The following is a 27156-nucleotide window of genomic DNA, read 5'->3' as shown; positions in this document are numbered from 1 at the left end:
GCGTTGTTCCCTTTGCCATCGGTATGTTACTTGCCCGAGATTCGATCGTCGCTATCTCAATACCTAGTTCAATCTCGTTACCGGCAAGTCTCTTTACTCGTTCCGTAATACATCATCCTGCAACTAACTTATTAGTTGCAATGCTTGCAAGGCTTGAGTGATGTGCATTACTGAGAGGGCCCAGAGATACCTCTCCGACAATCGGAGTGACAAATCCTAATCTCGAAATACGCCAACCCAACAAATACCTTCGGAGACACCTGTAGAGCACCTTTATAACCACCCAGTTACGTTGTGACGTTTGGTAGCACACAAAGTGTTCCTCCGGTAAACGGTAGTTGCATAATCTCATAGTCATAGGAACATATATAAGTTATGAAGAAAGAAATAGCAACAAACTAAACAATCAAGTGCTAAGCTAATGGAATGGGTCAAGTCAATAATATCATTCTCCTAATGATGTGATCCCATTAACCAAATAACAACTCATGTCTATGGTTAGGAATCATAACCATCTTTGATCAACGAGCTAGTCAAGTAGAGGCATACTAGTGACACTCTGTTTGTCTATGTATTCACACATGTATTATGTTTCTGGTTAATACAATTCTAGCATGAATAATAAACATTTATCATGATACAAGGAAATAAATAATAACTTTATTATTGCCTCTAGGGCATATTTCCTTCAGTCTTCCACTTGCACTGGAGTCAATAATCTAGATTACACAGTAATGATTCTAACACCCATGGAGCCTTGCTGCTGATCATGTTTTGCTCGTGGAAGAGGCTTAGTCAGCGGGTCTGCAACATTCAGATCCGTATGTATCTTGCAAATTTCTATGTCTCCCACTTGGACTAAATCCCGAATGGAATTGAAGCGTCTCTTGATCTGCTTGGTTCTCTTGTGAAATATGGATTCCTTTGCCAAGGCAATTGCACCAGTATTGTCACAAAATATTTTCATTGGACCCGATGCACTAGGTATGACACCTAGATCGGATATAAACTCCTTCATCCAGACTCCTTCATTTGCTGCTTCCGAAGCAGCTATGTACTCCGCTTCACATGTAGATCCCACCACGACGCTTTGTTCAGAACTGCACCAACTGATAGCTCCACCGTTTAATGTAAACACGTATACGGTTTGCGATTTAGAATCGTCCGGATCAGTGTCAAAGCTTGCATCAATGTAACCATTTATGATGAGCTCTTTGTCACCTCCATATACGAGAAACATATCCTTAGTTCTTTTCAGGTACTTCGGGATGTTCTTGACCGTTGTCCAGTGATCCACTCTTGGATTACTTTGGTACCTCCCTGCTAGACTTATAGCAAGGCACACATCAGGTCTGGTACACAACATTGCATACATGATAGAGCCTATGGCTGAAGTATAGGGAACATCTTTCATTTTCTCTCTATCTTCTGCAGTGGTCGGACATTGAGTCTTACTCAACTTCACACCTTGTAACACAGGAAAGAACTCTTTCTTTGCTTGATCCATTTTGAACTTCTTCAAAACTTTGTCAAGGTATGTGCTTTGTGAAAGTCCAATTAAGCGTCTTGATCTATCTCTATAGATCTTAATGCCCAATATGTAAGCAGCTTCACCGAGATCTTTCATTGAAAAACTCTTATTCAAGTATCCCTTTATGCTATCCAGAAATTCTATATTATTTCCAATTAATAATATGTCATCCACATATAATATCAGAAATGCTACAGAGCTCCCACTCACTTTCTTGTAAATACAGACTTCTCCAAAAGTCTGTATAAAACCAAATGCTTTGATCACACTATCAAAGCGTTTATTCCAACTCCGAGAGGCTTGCACCAGTCCATAAATGGATCACTGGAGCTTGCACACTTTGTTAGCTCCCTTTGGATCGACAAAACCTTCTGGTTGCATCCTATACAACTCTTCTTCCAAAAATCCATTCAGGAATGCAGTTTTGACATCCATTTGCCAAATTTCATAATCATAAAATGCGGCAATTGCTAACATGATTCGGACAGACTTAAGCATCGCTACGGGTGAGAAGGTCTCATCGTAGTCAATCCCTTGAACTTGTCAAAAACCTTTCGCAACAAGTCGAGCTTTGTAGACAGTAACATTACCGTTAGTGTCAGTCTTCTTCTTGAAGATCCATTTATTCTCAATTGCTTGCCGATCAACGGCAAGTCAACCAAAGTCCACATTTTGTTCTCATACATGGATCCCATCTCAGATTTCATGGCTTCTAGCCATTTTACGGAATCTGGGCTCACCATCGCTTCTTCATAGTTCGTAGGTTCATCATGATCTAGTAGCATGACTTCCAGAACAGGATTACCATACCACCCTGGTGCGGATCTTACTCTGGTTGATCTACGAGGTTCGGTAGTAACTTGATCTGAAGTTTCAAGATCATTTTCATTAGCTTCGTCACTAATTGGTGTAGGTGTCACAGAAACCGGTTTCTGTGATGTACTACTTTCCAATAAGGGAGCAGGTACAGTTACCTCATCAAGTTCTACTTTTCTCACACTCACTTCTTTCGAGAGAAACTCCTTCTCTAGAACGGATCCATTCTCAGCAACGAATATCTTGCCTTCGGATTTGTGATAGAAGGTGTACCCAACATTTTCTTTTGGGTATCCTATGAAGACGCACTTCTCTGATTTGGGTTTGAGCTTATCAGGTTGAAACTTTTTCACATAAGCATTGCAACCTCAAACTTTAAGAAATGACAGCTTAGGTTTCTTGCCAAACCATAGTTCATACGGTGTCGTCTCAATGGATTTAGATGGTGCCCTATTTAACATGAATGCAGTTGTCTCTAATGCATAACCCCAAAACGATAGTGGTAGATCGGTAAGAGACATCATAGATCGCACCATATCTAATAAAGTACGGTTATGACGGTCGGACACACCATTACACTGTGGTGTTCCAGGTGGCGTGAGTAGTGAAACTATTTCACATTGTTTTAACTAAAGGCCAAACTCTTAACTCAAATATTTTACCTCTGCGATCATATCGTAGAAACTTTTATTTTCTTGTTACGATGATTCTCCACTTCACTCTGAAATTCTTTGAACTTTTTAAATGTTTCAGACTTGTGTTTCATTAAGTAGATATACTCATATCTGCTCAAATCATCTGTGAAGGTCAGAAAATAACGATACTTGCCGTGAGCCTTAACACTCATCGAACCGCATACATCAGTATGTATTATTTCCAATAAGTCAGTTGCTCACTCCATTGTTCCGGAGAACAGAGTCTTAGTCATCTTGCCCATGAGACATGGTTCGCAAGCATCAAGTGATTCATAATCAAGTGATTCCAAAAGTCCATCAGCATGGAGTTTCTTCATGCGCTTTACACCAATATGACCTAAACGGCAGTGCCACAAATAAGTTGCACTATCATTATTAACTTTGCATCTTTTGGTTTCAATATTATGAATATGTGTATCACTATGATCGAGATCCAACGAACCATTTTCATTGGGTGTGTAACCATATAAGGTTTTATTCATGTAAACAGAACAACAATTTATTCTCTTACTTAAATGAATAACTGTATTGCAATAAACATGATCAAATCATATTCATGCTCAACGCAAACACCAAATAACACTTATTTAGGTTCAACACTAATCCCGAAAGTATAGGGAGTGTGCGATGATGATCATATCAATCTTGGAACCACTTCCAACACACATCGTCACTTCACCCTTAACTAGTCTATGTTCATTCTGCAACTCCCGTTTCGAGTTACTACTCTTAGCAACTGAACCAGTATCAAATACTGAGGGGTTGCTACGAACACTAGTAAAATACACAGCAATAATCTGTATATCAAATATACCTTTATTCACTTTGCCATCCTTCTTATCTGCCAAATACTTGGGGCAGTTCCGCTTCCAATGACCAGTCCCTTTGCAGTAGAAGCACTTAGTCTCAGGCTTAGGACCAGACTTGGGTTTCTTCACTTGAGCAGCAACTTGCTTGCCGTTCTTCTTGAAGTTTCCCTTCTTCCCTTTGCCCTTTTCTTGAAACTAGTTGTCTTGTCTACCATCAACACTTGATATTATTCTTGATTTCTACCTTCGTTGATTTCAGCATTACGAAGAGCTTGGGAATTGTTTCCGTTATCCCTTGCATATCATAGTTCATCACGAAGTTCTACTAACTTGGTGATGGTGACTAGAGAATTCTATCAATCACTATCTTATCTGGAAGATTAATTCTCACTTGATTCAAGCGATTGCAGTACCCAGACAATCTGAGCACATGCTCACTGCTTGAGCTATTCTCCTCCATCTTTTTAGCTATAGAACTTGTTGGAGACTTCATATCTCTCAACTCGGGTATTTGCTTGAAATATTAACTTCAACTCCTGGAACATCTCATATGGTCCATGACATTCAAAATGTCTTTGAAGTCCCGATTCTAAGCCGTTAAGCATGGTGCACTAAACTATCAAGTAGTCATCATATTGAGCTAGCCAAACATTCATAACGTCTGCATCTACTCCTGCAATAGGTCTATCACCTAGCGGTGCGTCAAAGACATAATTCTTCTTTGCAGCAATGAGGATAATCCACAGATCACGGATCCAATCTGCATCATTGCTACTAACATTTTTCAACATAATTTTTCTCTAGGAACACAATAAACTGGGAGCAACATCACGAGCTATTGATCTACAACATAGATATGCTAATACTATCAGGACTAAGTTCATGATAAATTAAAGTTCAATTAATCATATTACTTAAGAACTCCCACTTAGACAGACATCCCTCTAATCTTCTAAGTGATCACGTGATCCATATCAACTAAACCATGTCCGATCATCACGTGAGATGGAGTAGTTTCAATGGTGAACATCACTATGTTGATCATATCTACTATATGATTCACGCTTGACCTTTCGGTCTCCGTGTTCCGAGGCCATATCTGTTATATGCTAGGCTCATCAAGTTTAATCTGAGTATTCCGCGTGTGCAACTGTTTTGCACCCGTTGTATTTGAACGTAGAGCCTATCACACCCGATCATCACGTGGTGTCTCAGCACGAAGAACTTTCGTAACGGTGCATACTTAGGGAGAACACTTATACTTTGATAACTTAGTGAGGGATCATCTTATAATGCTACCATCAATCAAAGCAAGATAAGATGCATAAAAGATAAACATCACATGCAATCAATATAAGTGATATGATATGGCCATCATCATCTTGTACTTGTGATCTCCATCTCCGAAGTACCGTCATGATCACCATCGTCACCGGCGCGACACCTTGATCTTATGCTTCCATGACTATCGCTACCGCTTAGTGATAAAGTAAAGCATTACAGCGCGATTGTATTTCATACAATAAAGCGACAACCATATGGCTCCTGCCAGTTGCCGATAACTCGGTTACAAAACATGATCATCTCATACAATAAAATTTAGCATCATGTCTTGACCATATCACATCACAACATGCCCTGCAAAAACAAGTTAGACGTCCTCTACTTTGTTGTTGCAAGTTTTACATGGCTGCTACGGGCTTAGTAAGAACCGTTCTTACCTACGCATCAAAACCACAACAATAGTTTGTCAAGTTGGTGCTGTTTTAACCTTCGTAAGGACCGGGCGTAGCCACACTTGGTTCAACTAAAATTGGAGAAACTGACACCCGCCAGCCACCTGTGTGCAAAGCACGTCGGTAGAACCAGTCTCGCATAAGAGTACGCGTAATGTCGGTCCGGGCCGCTTCATCCAACAATACCGCTGAACCAAAGTATGACATGTTGGTAAGCAGTATCACTTATATCGCCCACAACTCACTTGTGTTCTACTCGTGCACAACATCAACGCATAAAACCTAGGCTCGGATGCCACTGTTGGGGAACGTAGTAATTTCAAAAAAATTCCTACGCACACGCAAGATCATGGTGATGCATAGCAACGAGAGGGGAGAGTGTTGTCTACGTACCCTCATAGACCGGCAACGGAAGTGTTGACACAACGTAGAGGAAGTAGTCGTACGTCTTCCTGATCCGACCGATCCAAGTACCGAACGTACGGCACCTCCGAGTTCTGCACATGTTCAACTCGGTGACGTCCCTCGAGCTCCGACCCAGCAAAGTGTTGAGGGAGAGTTTCGTCAGCACGACGGCGTGATGACGGTGATGATGTTCTACCGATGCAGGACTTCGCCTAAGCACCGCTACGATATGACCGAGGTGGAATATGGTGGAAGGGGGCACCGCACACAGCTAAGGAACGATCACAAAGATCAACTTGTGTGTCCTAGGGTGCCCCCTTGCCCCCGTATATAAAGGAGGGAGAGGGGGAGGTGCGGCCGGCCCAAGGGGTGCGCCTGGAGGAGTCCTACTCCCCCTCTTGCCTTGTTGTAAAAGGAAGGGGGGAGGGAGAAAGAGGAAAGGGGGTGTAACGCCCTCGATGCGGCTATATCTCCCACGTGTCGAAGCACGACTTAGAGGCATAACCACATTGAAAGCAATTTCGCAAGTGAGGTAATCTTCACACAACCCATGTAATACATAAGGGAAAGAGATACATAGTTGGCTTACAATCGCGACTTCACACAATTACATGAATAAAGCATTACATCATCCAGATACAAACAAGGTCCGACTACGGAACCAAAATAAAAGAAGAACCCCAAATGCGACAAAGTCCCCGATCGACCCCAACTGGGCTCCACTACTGATCAACTGGAAATGGGACAACACAAAGGACAAGATCTTCATCGAGCTCCTCCTTGAGCTTGGTTGCGTCACCTGCTCTGTAACATCGGCACCTGCAAACTGGTTTTGGAAGTATCTGTGAGTCACGGGGACTCAGCAATCTCACACCCTCGCGATCAAGACTATTTAAGCTTATAGGAAGGGTAAAAGGTATGAGGTGGAGCTGTAGCAAGCGACTAGCATATATGGTGTCTAACATACGTAAAAGAGAGCGAGAAGAGAAGGCAAAGCACGATCGATAAACTATGATCAAGAAGTGATCCTAGAACAACCTACGTCAAACCTAACTCCAACACCGTGTTCACTTCTCAGACACCGCCGGAAAGAGACCATCACGGTTACACACGCGGTTGATTCATTTTAGTTAAGTTAAGGTTCAAGTTATCGACAACCGGACATTAACAAATTCCCATCTGCCCATAACCGCGGGCACGGCTTTCGAAAGTTCAAATCCCTGCAGGGGTGTCCCAACTTAGCACATGACAAGCTCTCACGGTCAACGAAGGAATAGACCTCCTCCCGAGACATTCCGATCAGACTCGGTATCCCGGTTCTTCAAGACACTTCGACAAGTTGAACAAATCCAGCAACACCGCCCGAATGTGCCGACAAATCCCGATAGGAGCTGCACATATCTCGTTCTCAGGGCACACTCAGATGAGCCAGACGTCGGGTAGGCCAGCCCAGAGTTGCCCCTGGTAGCCCCGGACATCGCTCGGTTGGACCAACACTCAGAGGAGCACTGGCTCGGGGGGTTAAAATAATGATGACCCTTGGGCGCGCGACCCCCAAGGGAAAAAAGGCTAGGCGGCGAATGGTAAAACCAATGTTGGGCATTGCTGGAAAAGCTTTAATCAAGGCGAACTATCAAGGGGTTCCCATTATTACCCAACCGCGTAAGGAACGCAAAATCCGGAACATAACACCGATATGACGGAAACTAGGGCGGCAAAAGTGGAACAAAACACCAGGCATAAGGCCGAGCCTTCCACCCTTTACCTAGTATATATATGCATTAAATAAATAAGATATATTGTGATATCCCAACAAGTAAACATGTTCCAATAAGGAACAACATCTCCATGTTCCAAACAGGAACAAACTTCAATCTTCACCTGCAACTAACAACGCTATAAGAGGGGCTGAGCAAAGCGGTAACATAGCCAAACAACGGTTTGCTAGGACAAGGTGGGTTAGAGGCTTGGTTCAACAATATGGGAGGCATAATAAGCAAGTGGTAGGTATCGCAGCATAGGCATAGCAAAAGAGCGAGCATCTAGCAAGCAAAGATAGAAGTGATTTCAAGGGTATGGTCATCTTGCCTGAAATCCCGCAAGGAAGAAGAACGAGTCCATGAAGAAGACAAACAGACGTAGTCGAACGGGTCCTCACAAACACGACGTTACCGAAACCAACCCGAAGAAGCAAACACCGGAAACAAGCACACAACATAGTAAACAACCAACACATGAACATGGTATGATATGCGGGATGCGGTATGCGATGCATATGCATGATTTACAAAGGAATGAATGAAACTGGCCTCAACTTGGAAATCCAAGGGTGCCAACTGGAAAGGTGAGATGAAATCGCTTGAAAACGATATAAAGATCACCGGAATCGGAGTTACGGTTTGGAAATGGCAAGCAATGCAAATGTGACACCGGTCTGCGATTTACAGCAAGTAGCCATCTAAATGCAACAAGATGAAGATGCTACATCACCCAAACATGGAAACAAAATACATGGCAGGAATCCATTCATGATGCTTAACAAAAGTCTAGCACTGAGCTACGGCCAATTCATACATTAACAGGTTCAAACAAGCATGGCAAAAATGCATATGGCAAACAGATTTCAGACTTAGTGAAATTAACACTTGTCTGGAATTTCAGATCAGATAGCACTCTTTGGAGCATGAAAACTATATGCTACAGGACCTGAACATGGCAAAGTAAAGCATGGCATGGAGCTACTCAAAGAGCTTAACAAAAGCCCCTTAGTGACCTTGAGCCAAAAGGGATCAGAAAATACAATTGCAAGCATGTGAAACATGGCAAAAACATAATCAGTTCTCAGACTTAGTGAAAACTGGAGCATGCTGAAAACAGATAAAGTAGGCATGTTTACGAGCTCGATGCACTCACTACAGAGCAAGTCATGACAACCTAAGCATACACCAATCAAGAATACACAAAACGCAAGCTAGACATGGCAAGAACAATCACATAGCATGCACGGATCAACTACAACATCCCCGGCAAAATTGCTAACAAGTAGATAATCTGCCCAGATTCACGAAATAGCAAAAGTAGAGCTCGATTGACTCAAGCTATGGTGCTCCATAATTGCAAACAAAGACATGTATGGATAGAGCACTACAAGATTAACAAAACATCCTTACTGATCATCCTCAAAAGAGGCACGGATCACTAGGAAACAACGTGAACATATGGCCATATGAGATAAGCAGATCAAGGACTTAGTGGAAATGCTAAGTCCCTGAAATCAGCATTACCAAGTGCCTCACTTTGCAAGCTTGTGCTAGTCACCACACACATCACAAAAATACATGGGTTGCACCTATGGAAAGATGGCAAAACCCTTAACAAAACACATGTAGAGCTCATGGGCATATCATGCACACAATAATCATGGCAAAAATGACAATTATCTAAATGGAGCAGCAGATCTGACAATTATCTCAAGTAGCACTCTTCTAATAGCATTTCGGGCATCAAGATGAACTCAAATGAAAATGATGCAATGAGATGAAATGATGTGCTCTCTGAGACGAACAATTTGATATGCTATATGCCCAAAACGGGGCTACGAATGCAAAGTTACGGCATGATGAACATGTGCATATGAATCTGGGAATTTTGGGGACTTGGTGAAATTATACCTCCGCAAAAATCAACGCGGGATGAGGATATCCGGGACGGAGAGATCCGGGGACGGGCGCGGGCGTTTGAATCGGCGAGGTGGTGGATCTGATCCCGATCTATGGAGGAGAGGGTCGGCTAGGGTTCCGGCGACGCACGGATTTCGAGGATCGCCGGAGGGAGCTCGGGAACGTCGCCGAACTTGGGGACTCCAGCCGGAGAAGGTTGACGGCGGGAGCGGCGACCGCGGCGAGCTTGGAGGCGGTGGGTCGGAGCGGCGCGAGCTCGGCGGACGGCGGCGAGCTTCGCCGGAGATGAGCGGCGGCGGGCCGGACTTGAGGCGTGGGGAGGAGGACGAAGGGCGGCGCGTGGACGGCGGAAAACTCCGGCGGCGGCGCTTCGTGGAGGCGGCGGGGCTCAGGCGCCTCGGGCGTGGCGGCGGACGGCTCGGGCCCGGGTGGGTCCGCGATGGGCCACGGCGGGCCTGGCGCGGGGAGGAGAGAGAGGAGGGTAGGCGCGGATGAGGTGGCGGCGCCTGGTTGGTGGAAGTCGATGGCGGAGTGACGTGGCGGAAGCTGATAGGTCGGGTGAGGTGGACGGACGGGGTGGATATGTCCGGCGGCCGGGCGGACGTGTCCGGCGGCGCAAGGAGGACGAAGGTTAGGGTTAATCCGCGAATTTCGGGAGGGGAGCACATATTTATAGGTAGAGGGAGTTAGGAGAGTCCAAATGAGGTGCGGTTTTCGGCCACACGATCGTGATCGAACGCTCTAGATGATGAAGAGGGTTTTGGTGGGTTTGGGGCCAAATTGGAGGGGTGTTGGGCTGCAACACACACGAGGCCTTTCCGGTCCCTCGGTTAACCGTTGGAGTATCAAACGAAGTCCAAATGGTACGAAACTTGACCGGCGGTCTACCGGTAGTAAACCAAGGCCGAATGACAAGTCTCGGTCCAATCCGGAAATGTTTAATCCCCACACATGAAAGAAAGGTAGAAATGACCACCGGAGGAGAACGGAGCACCGGAATGCAAAACGGACAACGGGGAAAATGCTCGGATGCATGAGACGAACACGTATGCAAATGAAATGTGCATGATGACATGATATGCAATGCAAGACACGCAAGCAATGACAAGGCAACAACAGCGAATCACTGGAGGACACCTGGCACATCGGTCTCGGGGCGTTACAGGGGGCGCCGCCCCCCTTCCTTGTCCTATTCGGACTAGGGGGAGGGGGCGCGCGGCCTGCCCTGGCCGGCCCTCCTCTTCTCCCTTAGGTCCCATGTAGGCCCAATAACCCCCGGGGGGGTTCTGGTAAACCCCTGGTACTCCGGTAAAATTCCGATTTCACCCGGAACGTTTCCGATATCCAAATATAGGCTTCCAATATATCAATCTTTATGTCTCGACCATTTCGAGACTCCTCGTCATGTCCGTGATCACATCCGGGACACCGAACAACCTTCGGTACATCAACACACAAAAACCCTAATTACGATCGTCACCGAACTTTAAGCGTGCGGACCCTACGGGTTCGAGAACTATGTAGACATGACCGAGACATGTCTCCAGTCAATAACCAATAGTAGAACCTGGATGCTCATATTGGCTCCCACATATTCTACGAAGATCTTTATCAGTCAGACCGCATAACAATATACGTTGTTCCCTTTATCGTCGGTATGTTACTTGCCCGAGATTCGATCGTCGGTATCTCAATACCTAGTTCAATCTCGTTACCGGCAAGTCTCTTTACTCGTTCCGTAATACATCATCCCGCAACTAACTTATTAGTTGCAATGCTTGCAAGGCTTGAGTGATGTGCATTACTGAGAGGGCCCAGAGATACCTCTCCGACAATCGGAGTGACAAATCCTAATCTCGAAATAAGCCAACCCAACAAATACCTTCGAAGACACCTGTAGAGCACCTTTATAATCACCCAGTTATGTTGTGACGTTTGGTAGCACACAAAGTGTTCCTCCGGTAAACGGGAGTTGCATAATCTCATAGTCATAGGAACATATATAAGTTATGAAGAAAGCAATAGCAACAAACTAAACGATCAAGTGCTAAGCTAATGGAGTGGGTCAAGTCAATCACATCATTCTCCTAATGGTGTGATCCCGTTAACCAAATAACAACTCATGTCTATGGTTAGGAAACATAACCATCTTTGATCAACGAGCTAATCAAGTAGAGGCATACTAGTGACACTCTGTTTGTCTATGTATTCACACATGTATTATGTTTCCGGTTAATACAATTCTAGCATGAATAATAAACATTTATCATGATACAAGGAAATAAATAATAACTTTATTATTGCCTCTAGGCCATATTTCCTTCAGTGAGAAGCTCAAATTGGCTCAGAAACCAATCTGCCTGCCATCTTCTAGTTTTATGAGGTGGTTATGTGATGTTGATCTTTGTTTCATCACTAACTCATACCAATGATCCCAATTTTATTTTTCTTGCAACTGTATAGGACTAACTGGCTTTTTCAGAACCGAGTAACGAAAATTGGAAGTGCATCTAATCCTCTTGATTGATTTTCGTAATTATATCAACATATCTCAAAGAATTAATGCATTAATTAGCTTATGTCAAGAAAAGTTCCAACTAGTTGCAACAAAGGGATTGAAAGGTGAAGCCCACAAAATTTCATGAAGACAAGTGTTGCCAAGCCAAGGACTTAGATTTTACATTTTAGTGATTTAAGATCACATTTGCAAGTGTATCGTGCTAGCATGTTGAAGCGCTAAACGGGCGCTTCAGAGTAGCTAGCCGAAGAGTGAATACTTTGGCACAGGCAGACGAACTGGGAGGAAAGAAATTGACATCTTTTGCATAGACAACCGGACTGCCATCTTTTGAGATCGGTTGAATGTAGAAACTTATTGAACATCTGATGCTTTTTTGTTGTGATTGTATATATTTGTATCTATTTATAGTTTTATACATATGCTAAATTGCTATTCATCTACATATGCATGTCAAACAAAGGAGATCGGACATGAGGCGAACATTCGATGCACTGGTTTGGACGACTGACTCCTCTAGACTCTAGTGATGTCCACGAACACGTCCATCCAAGCATGCCCGTTGATTTTTTATGTGTCTGATTTCATGCATCCCATTGGAGTTTCCCTATAGGAGTAAGGGCATTTCCGACACCGACCCCAAACCTCTTGCCAGCGTCCGGACCAAGCTGTCCAGATGCCGCATGCCATCCAACAGTGTCCCGCATTTGTCGGCGGACCAGTCCGGGTGTCTGTTTTTCCACAAACCGAAAGCAAACAAGGAGGCGTTGCGAGAGTTCAGACACCAGCCACATAGGACTCCGACACACCCGGCCCACTCAAAAATGAAGCGGAGCCTGCGCATTTGGAGTTGGCCGCACTATTTTTACAGCAAAACCCACTTTCTCAACCCTTTACCCTACCATCCCGCTGCCTTCCACCCCAATTCTCGTCCCTTTTCACCGCCGCCGCATGGGCGCGTACAAAAAGCTGCCGGAGATGGCTGTGGTGGAGGATCCGACAAAGGCGGCCGCCCATAAGGTCAACTCGATGACATGACAAGTCCGCCGCCTCGAACAGAAGGCAAAGGAGGCGACGGTGCACAAAAAGTAGGGCGGCGGCTGTGCTGGTGGACGTGCAGGGGTGACCGTAGATGCGGGCGTGGTGCAGGGGCGGGCGTCGACGTCCATGTAGACGTCGTCCTGGTTGGATCAATAGAAGCCTCCCTACTTCTATGCTGCCTAGCAGCTCGGCAGGCAGTCCTCGACATCCACCATGGGGCACGTGCCTTATTGCGTCAATGTCAATGCGGCGCCCCCCCCCCCCCCCCCCCCCCCCCTTCTCCGAGTCTACGTCATGGCAACTTGTCTGGTCATGGATGTCGGGAGTGGAGCAACATCCATGTGACCTGTCACCATGCATTTGAATTTCAAATTGGCCAGACCTGGACGAACGTTTAGGGGATGTGATTGGATGGCCATCTCCCACATCAATGTCCGCAGGTGAATACCGTGTTTGTTTTGGGGATCAGTGTTGGAGATTGCTTAATTCCTCCTCTCTAATTTCCATTATTTTAAATAGCGGACTATTGCCATGTAGCGACGGTTTTGTAGGCGGGCTGTAGCCAACTTTTTCAAAAAATTGTACATGAATCAGCGGGTCATTTAGCAGCCCCCTGCTCAAAACTTAGAGCATTTACAGCCAGGCGCCTCAAACCCGTCTCATACGCCCGGGCGAGCCGGATGGCCGTCCGGTCACTGACCGGTCACGTTTTTTCAACTCAAACGGACGCCTCAAACGGGCCTCAAACACCCGGGCTGATCGGCACCCCCATATCCAGCCCAAATATTGTTCGGATATGGGGGCGCCCGGACATGCCCGCCACGTCGGACTGAAGAAGCGGTCCCACGCGGAAACACCCTCAAACCCGGCGATCTGAAGCTCGTCTCCTTCGTCGGACCGGTGGCGCAGCTCCGACGGGCATGTAGTGCATTGCCCGGCTATTTAAGTCGACCGGTGGCACCGAAACCCTACAATCCATCGACCTTTTCCTCCTCCTATCTGCCGCCGCCGCCACTTTCTACTCCGGGAACCACGACAGCGTTGCTATGTCAGCAAGATTCACCTGACCAGCGATGGCAGCAGCGGCAGCCGTCGTCGGGGGCATGATCGCCTCGGGCGTCATCAAGGTGGTGATAAAACAGATCGGATACGCCATCGGCAGCAAGCTCAGGCTGCACAAGAAACTGACCAAAGACCTGGAGAAGATGAAGATGACGCTCGAGTCGGTGGACGCCGCGCTCAGCCACGCAGAGAGGCGGTCCATCACGGACAGCTCGGCGCTCCTGTGGGTGAATCGGCTCAAGATCCCCTCCACTTGGTTGCCATCAATCTGGATCTGAGTGTCGTTGCTCTTTTCTAAGATACTTACTGACGGACATGAATTTCTTAAATGTAGTGAAGTAATAGGTCTGAATTTCTTTAGATATTGAAGCAGATCTGAATTTTTTCGGGATAGAAACCTTGGTGCAGAGAGGATCAGTTGTCCTGCTATACGTGTATGACCATACGTGCATTAGCTTCCTACTAGATAGTATAATACTACTTGATAGAAGTCAAAGCCAGTGGTAGACACACTTTTACCGTCGATCAAGGAGAGGTAAAAAAACACACCTATGCTTTTCTTGATTTAAATTACAACAGCACCTCATCAAATTGGCACAGCGTGCATGTGCTTTTAATATCTTCCACTGTATTGACAGATCAAGTCATGCTGCTTGCAGCTCGGAGCTATGAGGAAGAAGATCAATATGCCAGACAAGATGAAAAAGATGCAAGAGCGTCGACAGAGGATAACACAAGACCATCAGAATCATAGTGTTCCGCCAGAAATTCGCACCAATGACCAGCAATTTCTTGATATCTGGGAAAATGCAGGGAATGTGGAGGAAGCAGAAATTATCGGGAGGACCGGCGATAAACTGGAAATATTGGCTCGTTTATCTGGGAGCACCACTGAAGGGACCACCTTCGTTCCCATATGGGGCTTTGGAGGCATTGGAAAGACCACATTGGCAAGATCGGTTTACAACCATCCTGAGGGAGGTAGTGCCACCATCCACTTTACAGAAGTTTGTGATATATAATATATATATATATATATATATATATATATATATATATATATATATATATATATATATATATAGGTAAAATAGATGGGGCACTAGGTGCCTGGGCACCTTGATCGTTTTGGAAACTGTGATATATTTAATTCATTTTCTAACTATTCTTCATGCAAGACTTTTCATGCTTATGTTTTATTTTTGGTTCTAACAATTGGACATGCAAGACTTGTCATAGAATCAAACTATTAATGTTGACCTGTTTTTAATTATTGCAGGTATATAATATGCGTATTTTTGTTCCTAATTATTTAATACGTGTATCTAATACCTACCGATGAAATTATATGCATACACATGTATGTATGTATTCAATAATTTTTTTTTCAACTATTACATTTTTTGTTTTCTAATTATCTAAAATGGGTATCATATATTTACTAACGAATATATGTACGTACGTCGGTATGTATATATACAATAATTTATTTGTAGATTAATTGCATTTTATTTTTATTTTCTAACTATCCAATACGGTTATATAATACCTACTAACAAAAATATTGTAATACCCGGTTAACGTATATAACCGGCTATATGAAAAAGGGTATAAAAATATTATATATACCCGGTCGACGTATATACCCGACTATGTGAATAAGTGTAGGAAAATATTATACATCCAATAATATACTTCAAGTGGCACACTTGTATACCTGGGTGTACGAAAAAAACATAAAAAATATTATACATAATCAGTCGACGTATATACCTAAAATAAATATGGCTACATGATGTACGTCTATCTAATATATACCCAACATATTTCGAGTACAAAAATATACTTAAGATATTTTGGGTTATATATGTATATACCTAGTAATTTATTCAAGGTATTAGATACTCGGTGAAAAATAAAAGCGAGTAAATAAAAAAAATATGATATCCATTATACGCAAAAGAATATCCGGCTACGTGACGTATGAGACATGCATGGGCTTAATTTGGTAGGTATTAAGTGTTTATATTAAGCAATAATTAGCAAAAATTCTTTCCTAATACAAAACTAATTAATTTATCAATTAATGCTAATACTAATTACACGTGCACACATCTTAGTGTCATCCAACGGTTTTTAGATAAGGTGCCCAGGCACCTAGGTGTCCCATACTGGCGTCCTATATATTGTAAATATACCCATCGCCCAACTACAAAGCCTCAGAGTGCTTACTCTGAAAGACATGGTCAGCCTGGAAGAATGGAACACAACATACTCTAGTGGTGAGGATGGTGTGAATGAGCTCATGTTCCGTAAGCTCGAAGAAGTGGACATAGTTTATTGCCCCAAGTTGAGGATAAAACCACACCTTCCTAGAGCTGCATCTTGGAGTATAAAGGGAAGTGATAATGTTCTCATATCATGGGCAGAGAGCTTGTCACACAATGGTGTTTCCTTGTCTTCTCCAGGAGTATCAACTCATCTGACAGTTGAAAGCAGTAAGGTGCCTCTACATCAGTGGAGATTGCTTCACCATCTACCTGCTCAGTGGTTTGCACATCGAATGTTGCAGTGATTTGACAAGCTCACCAGAGATCAATTGGGCCCTCTAGTCCCTCAAATCATTGACACTGGAGATGTCAGCCCAATCAAAACTGTCAAAATGGGTAGGCGAGTTGACATATCTTCAGCAACTGGTGATAACACGATACCTGAAGCTAGACGAATTGCCCGATAACATGAGGCAACTCAAACAGCTACAATCATTAACGCTGGGTACCTGTCAAAGCTTGAGACAGCTGCCGCTGTGGTTACGAGAACTTACCTCTCTCCAAAAACTTGTAATTTCGAACTGCTCTGCAATCACAACTTTGCCAAACAGCATAGAGCAGCTCATAAATCTCCAAGAATTAAAAATTCCCGTCTGCCTTAACTTAAAGCCGTGGTTAGAAGCAGAGGAGAACAAGACGAAGCTTGCTCACATAGTACAAAAGGTATGTGCCCTGCCTATATATATATATATATATATATATATATATATATATATATATATAGATAGATAGATAGATAGATAGATAGATAGATAGATAGATAGATAGATAGATAGATAGATAGATAGATAGATATAGGTATTCCTATTAATTTTGCACTTTCAACATATTCTGCCATTGGTAGTACCACATCTTTTTCTGCTCTTCACTTTGTTGATGAGTATTTTTTTAGCACGTCTATACTTTTCATGTCCTTTGGCTTGTAATTCTTCTATTTTGCCCAAATGATAATATTGACTTTTCCTTTATTTTATATTTTGGCAGCCTGTCTGTTGTTCTGCCTCGAGCAGGGCAGTCATTCCCGCTAGCCCACGAAGATAAACACTGATGCTGCTGTAAAGAAAGCGGAGGCGTCAATCAAGATTTAGGCCGCTTGATCGAGTCGGTTGAGCCCACGTCCATCTGAACCAAAACTCCATAGTGATTACTAGCACGCAGTTCCGGTATGTGCCTGGAATTATAAAATATCGAGCCTATTCCAAGCACGCATTTAAGAGTTCAACGTACTCCGGTATGTTCGATTCGGCAGTAGATATCGTGCTACTCTGCTATCTGCTTCCCTTGACAACGAAAAATGTGATTCAACCTCTTATAAAGAGCACTTGTCGTTTGGTTATTAGTTTTGGAGTCAGAGAGCTAGCAGTTTGGCATCTTTGACTCGGCAAGAAGGCAATAGTCTGAACCTTACACTGACAATTCCATCTTCAATGTATTGTATCTTTCTTGCTTTATTGATAGGAGAAATCACTAAACCTAGTTAAACCAACATGGCCTGATAGGGTTTTAAACATAGCTGTAAAGCAGAGCTGAAACAGGTGCAAAATGAGAGAGTGGACAGGCGCAATCTCCGCTAGTTAAAATAATGACGAATGAAGATTAGGTGAAGACGGGTGCAGCAGTCAGGCATGATGGGGTTAGGACTAGTTTACTTGCAGCCAAGCTAGACACTTTATTACTATCTACGATGCCTCGATGCAGCCAAGCTGAAAGTGAATAGAGATTCCTTTGAACATTTCAAAAAACAATAGCACCGTACCGTGTATCGGTCTTGCTGTAAAGCAAAGGTTCCTGGACCTGGTGCAGTGTGTCTCATTTGGGTAGCAAGGGAATAGGGCTACTATAATGAAGAGTGGCCAGGCCGGGGACTAATATACTGCCTTCATCAGTACTTTGTGTCGACCTAATGGAAGTGGGCTTATTAAGTGGAGAGAGCAACTGAGGCATGCACACCTTGATCTATCTAACATATAAAACCCTCCGAATCCAAAGGGAAAGATGCTGAAAAACAAATATACAGAAGAACTTCTTTGGACCAATGCTATGAATCCGATGAGCATCCGTGGAGCAGCGATGCACATTTTGAGTTATTTGCTACGTACATGGAGTCGTTGTGCTGTTTCTGGGATGCCGTTTGATATTGTCTTGCAACGCGGTTGCTTTCTGCTACTTGTGTCTGGCTGTTCTAGTACAGTTGAGGGTCTCAGTTTCCGGTCTACGTGTTGTAAACTTGTAATTCAGACTCGGTGTTTGCTTTATGCATAGTAGGTAATGGGCTAATGGCCATGGGATGGCCTGATTAAAAGATGCTTAGATCTAGATCACATTATAATACAGGTGGCAGAGCTGCACACCACTGATGCATGGAGATCCACGAAGCAAAGAGTAATACTAAACACTTGAGTCGGTACCGCGCAACTGCCAACTCCGATGTATTCCATGTTTCTTTTTGGTAAATATATTCCAAATTGCAAACCTATTTTCACCTATATGGAGTGGAGTCACGCTCTCACCCTCACACTTGCCACATCCAGTGCAGAGCTCATCACCCTCGCCGCTTCCGTGTCCACGACGGCGACTGGTACAGGTCAGTCTCTTTTTCTCCCCTGTCAGTTTCTCTCCGGCGTCCTCTGCCTAGCTGACTGACTCTGCAATAGGCTCCGAGAACATCAGCATTGGTCGGATCTGCTGCCGGGGCCAGCAATGGCGGCAGCCATCGGGGGCATGGTCGCCTCGGGCGTGATCAAGGTGGTGATCAAGCAGCTCGGATTCGCCATCGTGGGCAAGATCAAGCTGCACAAGAAACTGACCGAAGACCTGGAGAAATTGAAGATGACGCTGGAGTCGGTGGAGGCCGCGCTCAGCGACGCCGAGAGGCGGTCCATCACGGACAGATCGGCGCTCCTGTGGGTGAACCGGCTCAAGGCCGCTATGTACGACATCTCCGACATGCTTGATGACTACGAATCTGACGCCGGCCTGGTATGCAAGATTCCCTCCATTTGGTTGCCATCAATCTGGATCTGAATGTTGCTGTTTATTTTCTAGGATATGAACTGGTGGAACCGATCTTTTAGATGATGAACTAGATCTGAATATATTTTTATGTAGTAAAGTAAATTATGCAAACAAATTCATTATCTTAAAAAAAATCTGAATTTGCATAGTGATGTAACTTATCTAAATGAATCTGAATTTATTCAGATATGTTGTTCACAGAGAGGATCAGCTGTAGCTGTCCTACTAAATGAATCTGAACTTACTCAGGTATGCTATTCAGATATGTTGTTCGTAGAGAGGATCAGCTGTTGTTCAGAGAAGCCTGAGCTTTATGTCCTTGTCCTGTAAACCTTATTAGACTACTGTTGTTAGTGCTAGTAGCTTTTTGTCTCGTAGGCGTTGTCTCAGAGTGCAAGCATCTTTAGCAAGTTTCCCCTTGTTTACCGTATCATGTTTCTTGCAGCGAACCTTTGTATTTTCATTCTACTAGTTGGGTACAAAATGTCAGGACCAGCGTATCTACGATGACAGGCCATGTAATGGGTCTTCATAACCTGGGAAAGTTAGCACTCATTTGTTTAACCATACGTACGCTTTTCTTTGATTTAAATTATGGCAACGTGCATGTCCTGATAGATCAAGTCATGCTCTTGCAGTCGGAGCTATGAGGAAGAAGATTAATATGCCAGACAAGATGAAGAAGATGCAAGAGAGTCTACAGAAGATAACAGAAGACCGTCAGAACTACTGTCTTCCGCCAGAAACTCATACCAACGAGCACCAACTTCCAGATATCAGGGAAAATGCAGGGACCATAGAGGAAGCAGAAATTATTGGGAGGGCCAAGGAAAAACTGGAAATCTTGGCTCGATTATCTGGGAGCACCACTGAACGAACCACCTTCCTCCCCATATGGGGCTTTGGAGGCATTGGAAAGACCACCTTGGCAAGATCAGTTTACAACGACCCTGAGTTTAAAAATCACTCTCGGGTATGGGTCTATGTTTCCCAGATATTTGACTTGAAATTTTTTGGAAAAACTATAATATCGCAACTATCAGAACCAGAACCAGAACAAAAGAGCAAGCCGGCACCTGATTTGCATAGTATTAACATTTGCTTGCAAAAGCTACTCACTGAGAAGAAGAATATTTTGATCATTTTGGATGACCTGTGGGAGAAGCATCCTTCTCAACTAGAACAATTAAAGGATATGCTGAAGCAGGGTGAGGGATGCAAGGTGACGGTTGTAGTTACCACACAGGATGAAGGTATTGCAAATGAGATTGGTACTGTTCAGCCATACAACTTGCCTCAATTGTCAGATGAGATGTGCTGGGATAAAATTAGGCAGAAAAGTAAATTTGAAACAAGGGATGACAAAGAAAGGTTGGAGCCGATTGGAAGGGATATTGCAAAGAAGTGCAGAGGTGTAGCTTTAGCTGCTCAATCACTTGGACACATGTTGAAGTCCAGGCCGCACAGAGAATGGAATTCGGTGAAAGCCAATCACATATGGGATCTATCTACTTCTACAGATGCATCACCAGGAAATGAAGTGCTTGGATCCTTGCAGTTAAGCTACAACTTCATGCCTCCATACTTGAAGTTATGCTTTGCCTATTGTGCAATCTTTCCAAAGGGTCACAAGATGATTAAATATGATCTGATTCATCAATGGATTGCTCTTGGATTCGTGGAGGCATCTAGTACATTCTCTAATTGGCATTCTAGTTAGTGTGCTGAACATCGAGTTTGTGCCGGAGGTGGTTAAGTGGGCATATCGAGGCCACATATATGACCTTGTTATTGAGTTCGAGGATGAGAGTATATTTGCCGGGATGGCCAACGGGTCTGATTCTGATTTGCACGAGGATGGTGATAGTTCGGCACTTAAGGAGGCACCAGTTGCTGATAGTGGACGTGAGCTGTCCACCACGCAGGGTGCTGATGCTCAGACGTCTGCGGATGGGACGGTTACTCCTTCTTCGTGCCGACGACTACCCTCAGGTTCGGCTCTTTCGAGCCGGCATCTGCACCCCTGAGACTGTGGAGTGATCGGGTGGAGTCGGATGAGGTGTTTGAGCGCTCGCTTCCGGCACTGGAGTTTGAGGAGCCAGTGCTTCCTCCTTTGGGGGAGTCGCCGATCCCGGTTAGGATTGGGGCGGAGGAGGTCGTTGGCGCGGGGGAGAGTCTGAAGATGGGGGCTTTGGATTTTTCATCTGCGGCCGCGACTGTGCAGGTACAGCCGAGGATGCCTGCTGCTGATGGGGGCGTGGGGCAGGTGGCCGCGCTTCCCTCATCAGGGCCGGCAGTGGGGGAGCCTCCGATGGTGCAGCTTGAGCCTTCGGTTGGGAGGCCGAGGTTGCTCTACCAGACACCTTTACTTCCTTCTTCTGGACCGGCGGTGCTGGCGATGGAGTCACAGCCCGGACGGGGCTCGGGGCAGGTGGCCTCGGGGGCATCTTCTCCTGTGGCGCCTCGAGGGCCTTGTGTGCCGGCGGCGCCGGTGCCGACAGTTCGCCCTTTGGTCGGGGTAGTGGGGGAGCTCGGGCAGGAGGCCATGGCTCCTCCGTCCCCCGGCATGGTGCACCCCAACAGAGCCTCTCGGGAGGAGGTGATTGCTTTCGGTGGTATCCCGGATCCGGTTGCTGAGGGGCGACGGTTGAGCAGCCGTCTCCAGGACCATCTGGAGGTGGACGACATTCAGCAGCGATGCGCTATAAGGGCGGCCAAGCTTCGTGACGTGGAGGTCACTACGGGTATGTCTGTCAATACTTCTAATTCTATTCTGCATTTTTTCGATGATGAGATTATTAATAATGCAAATAAGCTAGGAATTTCACTAGGTAGCAATGATAGTGAAATTTCAAATTCGGTTAATGATTTATTGGATTTACAGGCTGAGCGGGCGCTTGAGATGATTCGTAACTTAGCTGCGGTTAAACCCATGAATAACTCTGAGATTGATGCTTTGGGGGTTAGGGCCCTCGATAATTTGTGTGCGGATCTCGCTCCTGAGGAGGAAGATGAGCGAGTGGACTTTGATGAAGTGCGAGCCTCTGAGACTGGTTGTGAGGACCAGCTGGAGAGTTTTAATATTCCTAAACGCAAATGGAAGCGGAAGATTTACCCGACTTCCGCAGTGTGTAGGAGCACGCGGATTAGAACAGCTAAAAAATTCCATGACGAGTTATGAAAGGAATCTTTTGGAATAGCAGAGGTCTGAAAGACTTGGCTAAAAGAAGGTTTCTTGCTGAGGCTTCTATTGAGCATAAGTTGGACTTTATCGCTTTATCGGAAACTGGTAGAGCTGACTTTTCACCTCAATTTCTCAATACGTTGTCGGGAGGTATTTAGTTTGATTGGCATTGTCTACCGTCGCGAGGAAGATCAGGGGGGATTTTACTCGGAGTTAGATGCGACTCGTTAGAAGTCCGAAGCGTGGTCATGGGGGATTTCGCAGTTAAGTTTAGGGTGAGATCGAAGGCCGATGGGTTTAACTGGGCTTTGGTGGCGGTTTATGGAGCCGCACAGCCCAAGATTAAACCAGATTTTTTGACTGATTTGGTTAGGATTTGTGGTTCTGAGAAACTGCCTATCCTAGTAGGGGTGATTTTAATATTATCAGAAGGCGTGATGAGAAGAATAATGATAATTTCGACGGTAGATGGTCGTTCATGTTTAACACCATCATTGAAAGTCTGGATCTGCGTGAGATTGAGCTTTCGGGAAGGAAGTTTACTTGGGCTAATGCACTACCTAAGCCGACGTTTGAGAAGCTGGATCGGGTTCTGGCTAGCGTCGAATGGGAGCAGAAATTCCCTTGTGTAACGGTGCAGGCACTTACACGGGGCATTTCGGACCATACGCCGTTATTCATTGATTCTGGCGAGGCCACTCATGTGGGTAATAAGAATGTCTTCTCGTTCGAGCTTGCGTGGTTCGAGAGACAAGGGTTCTTAGATACTGTTGCCAGAGTATGCGCTAAGGATGCAGGAGGTAAAACTGCACTTGAGCGCTGGCAGAATAAAATTAGGCACTTGAGAAGCTTCCTACGAGGGTGGGCTAAACATCTTAGTGGGGTTTATAAGATTGAGAAGGAACAGCTCCTTTCGCTTATTCAGTCCCTGGATGTAAAAGCTGAGAACATGATCCTACCAGCTTCGGAGCTCCAGGCGAAGCTCGATGCGGAAATGAGGCTGAAAGAGCTACTTCGTGAGGAAGAATTAAAGTGGGCGCTTCGGGCCAAGGTCCGACGGGTCGTCCAGGGGGACGTGAACACACAATTTTTTCACATGATTGCTAATGGCAAGCATAGAAAGAAGAGAATCTTTCAGCTTGAGCAAGATGAGGGAACGATTCTGAGTCAGGAAAACTTAAAGCTGTATATCACTGAGTATTACAAGCAGTTGTTTGGACCTCCAGAGGAGAACTGGGTGTCGCTGGATGAGTCTAGAATTGAGGATGTGCCTCAACTGACAGCTGTTGAGAATGATATCTTAATTGCTCCTTTCTCTGAGAAAGAGGTATTTGAGGCCATTTCCCAGATGAAGAATAATAAGGCTCCTGGCCCGGATGGTTTCCCGGCCGAGTTTTACAAGAAATGTTGGCACATTATTAAAGGAGATCTATTGCCTTTGTTCAATGATCTTTTCGCTGGTCAGCTTCACCTTTTTAAGCTAAATTTTGGGACGATAACACTTATTCCCAAGAAGACAGAGGCAGTGCAGATTGAGCAATTTCGGCCAATATGTCTTCTTAATGTGAGTTTCAAAATTTTTACCAACGTCGGAACGAATAGGCTCACACAGATTGTGCATACTGTGGTGCAGCCTACTCAATCTGCTTTCATGCCGGATAGGAACATTCTTGAAGGGGTGGTGGTCCTGCATGAAACGCTCCATGAAATTCACTCGAAAAAACTGAATGGAGTGGTTTTTAAGGTGGATTTTGAGAAGGCGTACGATAAAGTCAAATGGCCCTTTCTACAACAAGCCTTACGTATGAAGGGTTTTGACGAAGCTTGGAGGCGCCAAGTTGAATCTTTCATGCAAAAAGGGAGTGTTGGAATTAAAGTGAATGACGATATAGGTCATTATTTCCAAACACACAAGGGCCTGAGGCAAGGTGATCCAATGTCTCCTATCCTCTTCAACATTGTTGTTGATATGTTGGCAATCTTGATAGGAAGGGCAAAGGAGGCAGGACAAGTAGGTGGCTTGGTGCCTCATCTTGTAGATGGTGGTGTGTCCATTCTGCAGTACGCCGATGATACAATCATTTTTATGGAGCACGACTTGGTTAAGGCGAGAAATATGAAGCTGGTATTGTGCCTATTTGAGCAATTGTCCGGTCTGAAGATCAACTTCAATAAAAGTGAGTTGTTCTGTTTTGGTAGAGCCAAAGAGGAACAAGATGCTTACAAGCAACTGTTTGGTTGCGATTTGGGGACTCTTCCGTTCACTTACCTTGGTATCCCCATTCACCATCGTAAGTTAACTAATAGTGAATGGAAGTGTATCGAGGATCGGTTTGAGAAGAAACTGAGCTGCTGGAAGGGCAAACTTATGTCGTATGGAGGCCGATTGATTCTTATTAATTCGGTGCTCACGAGTTTGCCTATGTTTCTCTTATCCTTTTTTGAGGTTCCAGTTGGAGTTAGGAAAAGACTGGACTTCTATCGGTCTCGTTTCTTCTGGCAGAGCGATGAAACTAAGAGAAAGTATCGCCTAGCCAAATGGGATGTCATCTGCCGACCAAAAGACCAAGGGGGTCTTGGGGTTGAGAACCTTGAAGTTAAGAATAGATGCCTTCTAAGTAAGTGGCTTTATAAGTTATATGCCGAGACTGAGGCAACTTGGGCGCAGATTCTTCGTAATAAGTATCTGTACTCTAAAACCTTGTCGCAGGTGATGGCTCGACCCACTGATTCGCCCTTCTGGAAGGGGTTAATGAGGGTCAAAGCTACTTTCTTTAACAGAACAAAGTTTGTTGTCGGTGATGGCAATAACACTCGATTCTGGGAAGATACCTGGCTAGGTGATGCACCACTGGCACTCCAGTATCCGGCGTTTTATCGCATTGTGCAGCGACGGGATGTTCTGGTCGCAACGAGTCTGCAATCTGCTCCTCTTAACATCCAATTTAGGAGGGTGCTTGTGGGTGACCGGTGGGAGGCTTGGATTCATCTGGTGAGTAGAGTCATGGAGGTTCAGCTTACTCATCAGCCCGATCAGTTGTATTGGAAGCTTACTAAATCTGGTGAATTCACAGTCAAGTCGATGTACATTGATGTCATCAATTCTAGTGTAATTCCTAGTTCCAAACACGTCTGGAAAGTTAAGGTTCCTCTCAAAATTAAAGTTTTTATGTGGTTTATGCATAAACAAGTCATTCTAACGAAAGATAATTTGATTAAGCGCAACTGGACAGGATCTACTAGGTGTAGTTTCTGTGATCGGGATGAAACTATCAAGCATCTTTTCTTTGAGTGCTCGATGGCGAGGGTGTTGTGGCGCTCGGTGCAGATTGCCTTTAACATTACTCCTCCGAATTCGGTCAGGTCGTTGTTTGGAACGTGGCTGGTTGGTATAGAGGCCGAAACAGCTAGACAAATTCGTGTGGGAGCATATGCGTTGTTATGGGCAATTTGGAACTGCAGAAATGACTTGGCTTTTAACAGAACAACAACTATTCATTTTTTGCAGGTTCTCTTCCGGGCTACTGCGCTAATCCGTACGTGGTCATTACTCACTCCGACAGAGGCCAGGGCGTGTTTGGTTACTGGATCTGTCCGATGGGAGATGGTAGCGCGGGATTTATTCAACCGGTTTGGATGGCGGTCATGTAATAGGATAGGCGCGTAGTTTACCTATCTCTGTTTACTATGCCAGCCGGTTGTGGCTTTTGGGCCTTGTTTTATTTTGCTTGCTCTGTGTGAGCCAGTATCCTTTGTTGCAGCACTTTGCAAGACATTGTTGAACTACTTTATTTATTTATAAATGTGGCCGTATGCATCTGTCTGATGCAGAGGCCGGAAAAGCCCCCCTTTCCAAGAAAAAAGTGACTACGTCTGTGCTCTTGACAGAAAGTAGTCGTCCACGAGCGACGTACGTTTGGGCCTCAACAGCCGGCTGAGAGAGAGCAATACCATCCAGGGAGCCAATGAGAGGCTGGGTAGGCTCCACGACCATCGGTTAGATGGCGGTGGCATGGGTGCTTCTTGCACTGGCAGTGCCCATCTCAAGAAGCGATGATGACCTACCAGGCTTCAACGAATTTATATTACCCAAATTGGTTGCAAAATACATGTATGATTATTAGGACCATATACATGCGTCAAAAGAGAAGTAACTAGAACAAAATGTACATGTTGTCTACTTGACTACATGATCAGCTTTCGAACTTCCAAAGTCATTACTAAACCATGGAGGTACTGCAGATCAGATTTTCAACCCCTAATGCTCTTGAATTCTGTTAAAATACCCTCAAAGTTGAACACTCGGTGATTTCATGCTCTATGATTTTCGAGGA

At 44.8% G+C, this 27156-nt stretch overlaps 1 protein-coding gene across 1 annotated transcript; it reads left to right on the top strand.

Moving 5' to 3' along the window:
• Positions 1-19056: 19056 nt before the first annotated feature.
• Positions 19057-26646, top strand: LOC125525624 (putative disease resistance protein RGA3). The gene is made up of 4 exons (XM_048690633.1): positions 19057-19207; positions 19278-19606; positions 20277-22382; positions 26331-26646. The coding sequence occupies exons 2-3, from the start codon at positions 19324-19326 to the stop codon at positions 21356-21358; spliced, it is 1365 nt and encodes a 454-aa protein (XP_048546590.1). The 5' UTR covers positions 19057-19207; positions 19278-19323; the 3' UTR covers positions 21359-22382; positions 26331-26646.
• Positions 26647-27156: the final 510 nt, after the last annotated feature.

The sequence above is a fragment of the Triticum urartu genome, chromosome 7, assembly GCF_003073215.2.
Source record: "Triticum urartu cultivar G1812 chromosome 7, Tu2.1, whole genome shotgun sequence".
NCBI classification, from domain to species: Eukaryota; Viridiplantae; Streptophyta; class Magnoliopsida; order Poales; family Poaceae; genus Triticum; species Triticum urartu.
This window is presented reverse-complemented; position numbering and strand designations above follow the sequence as displayed.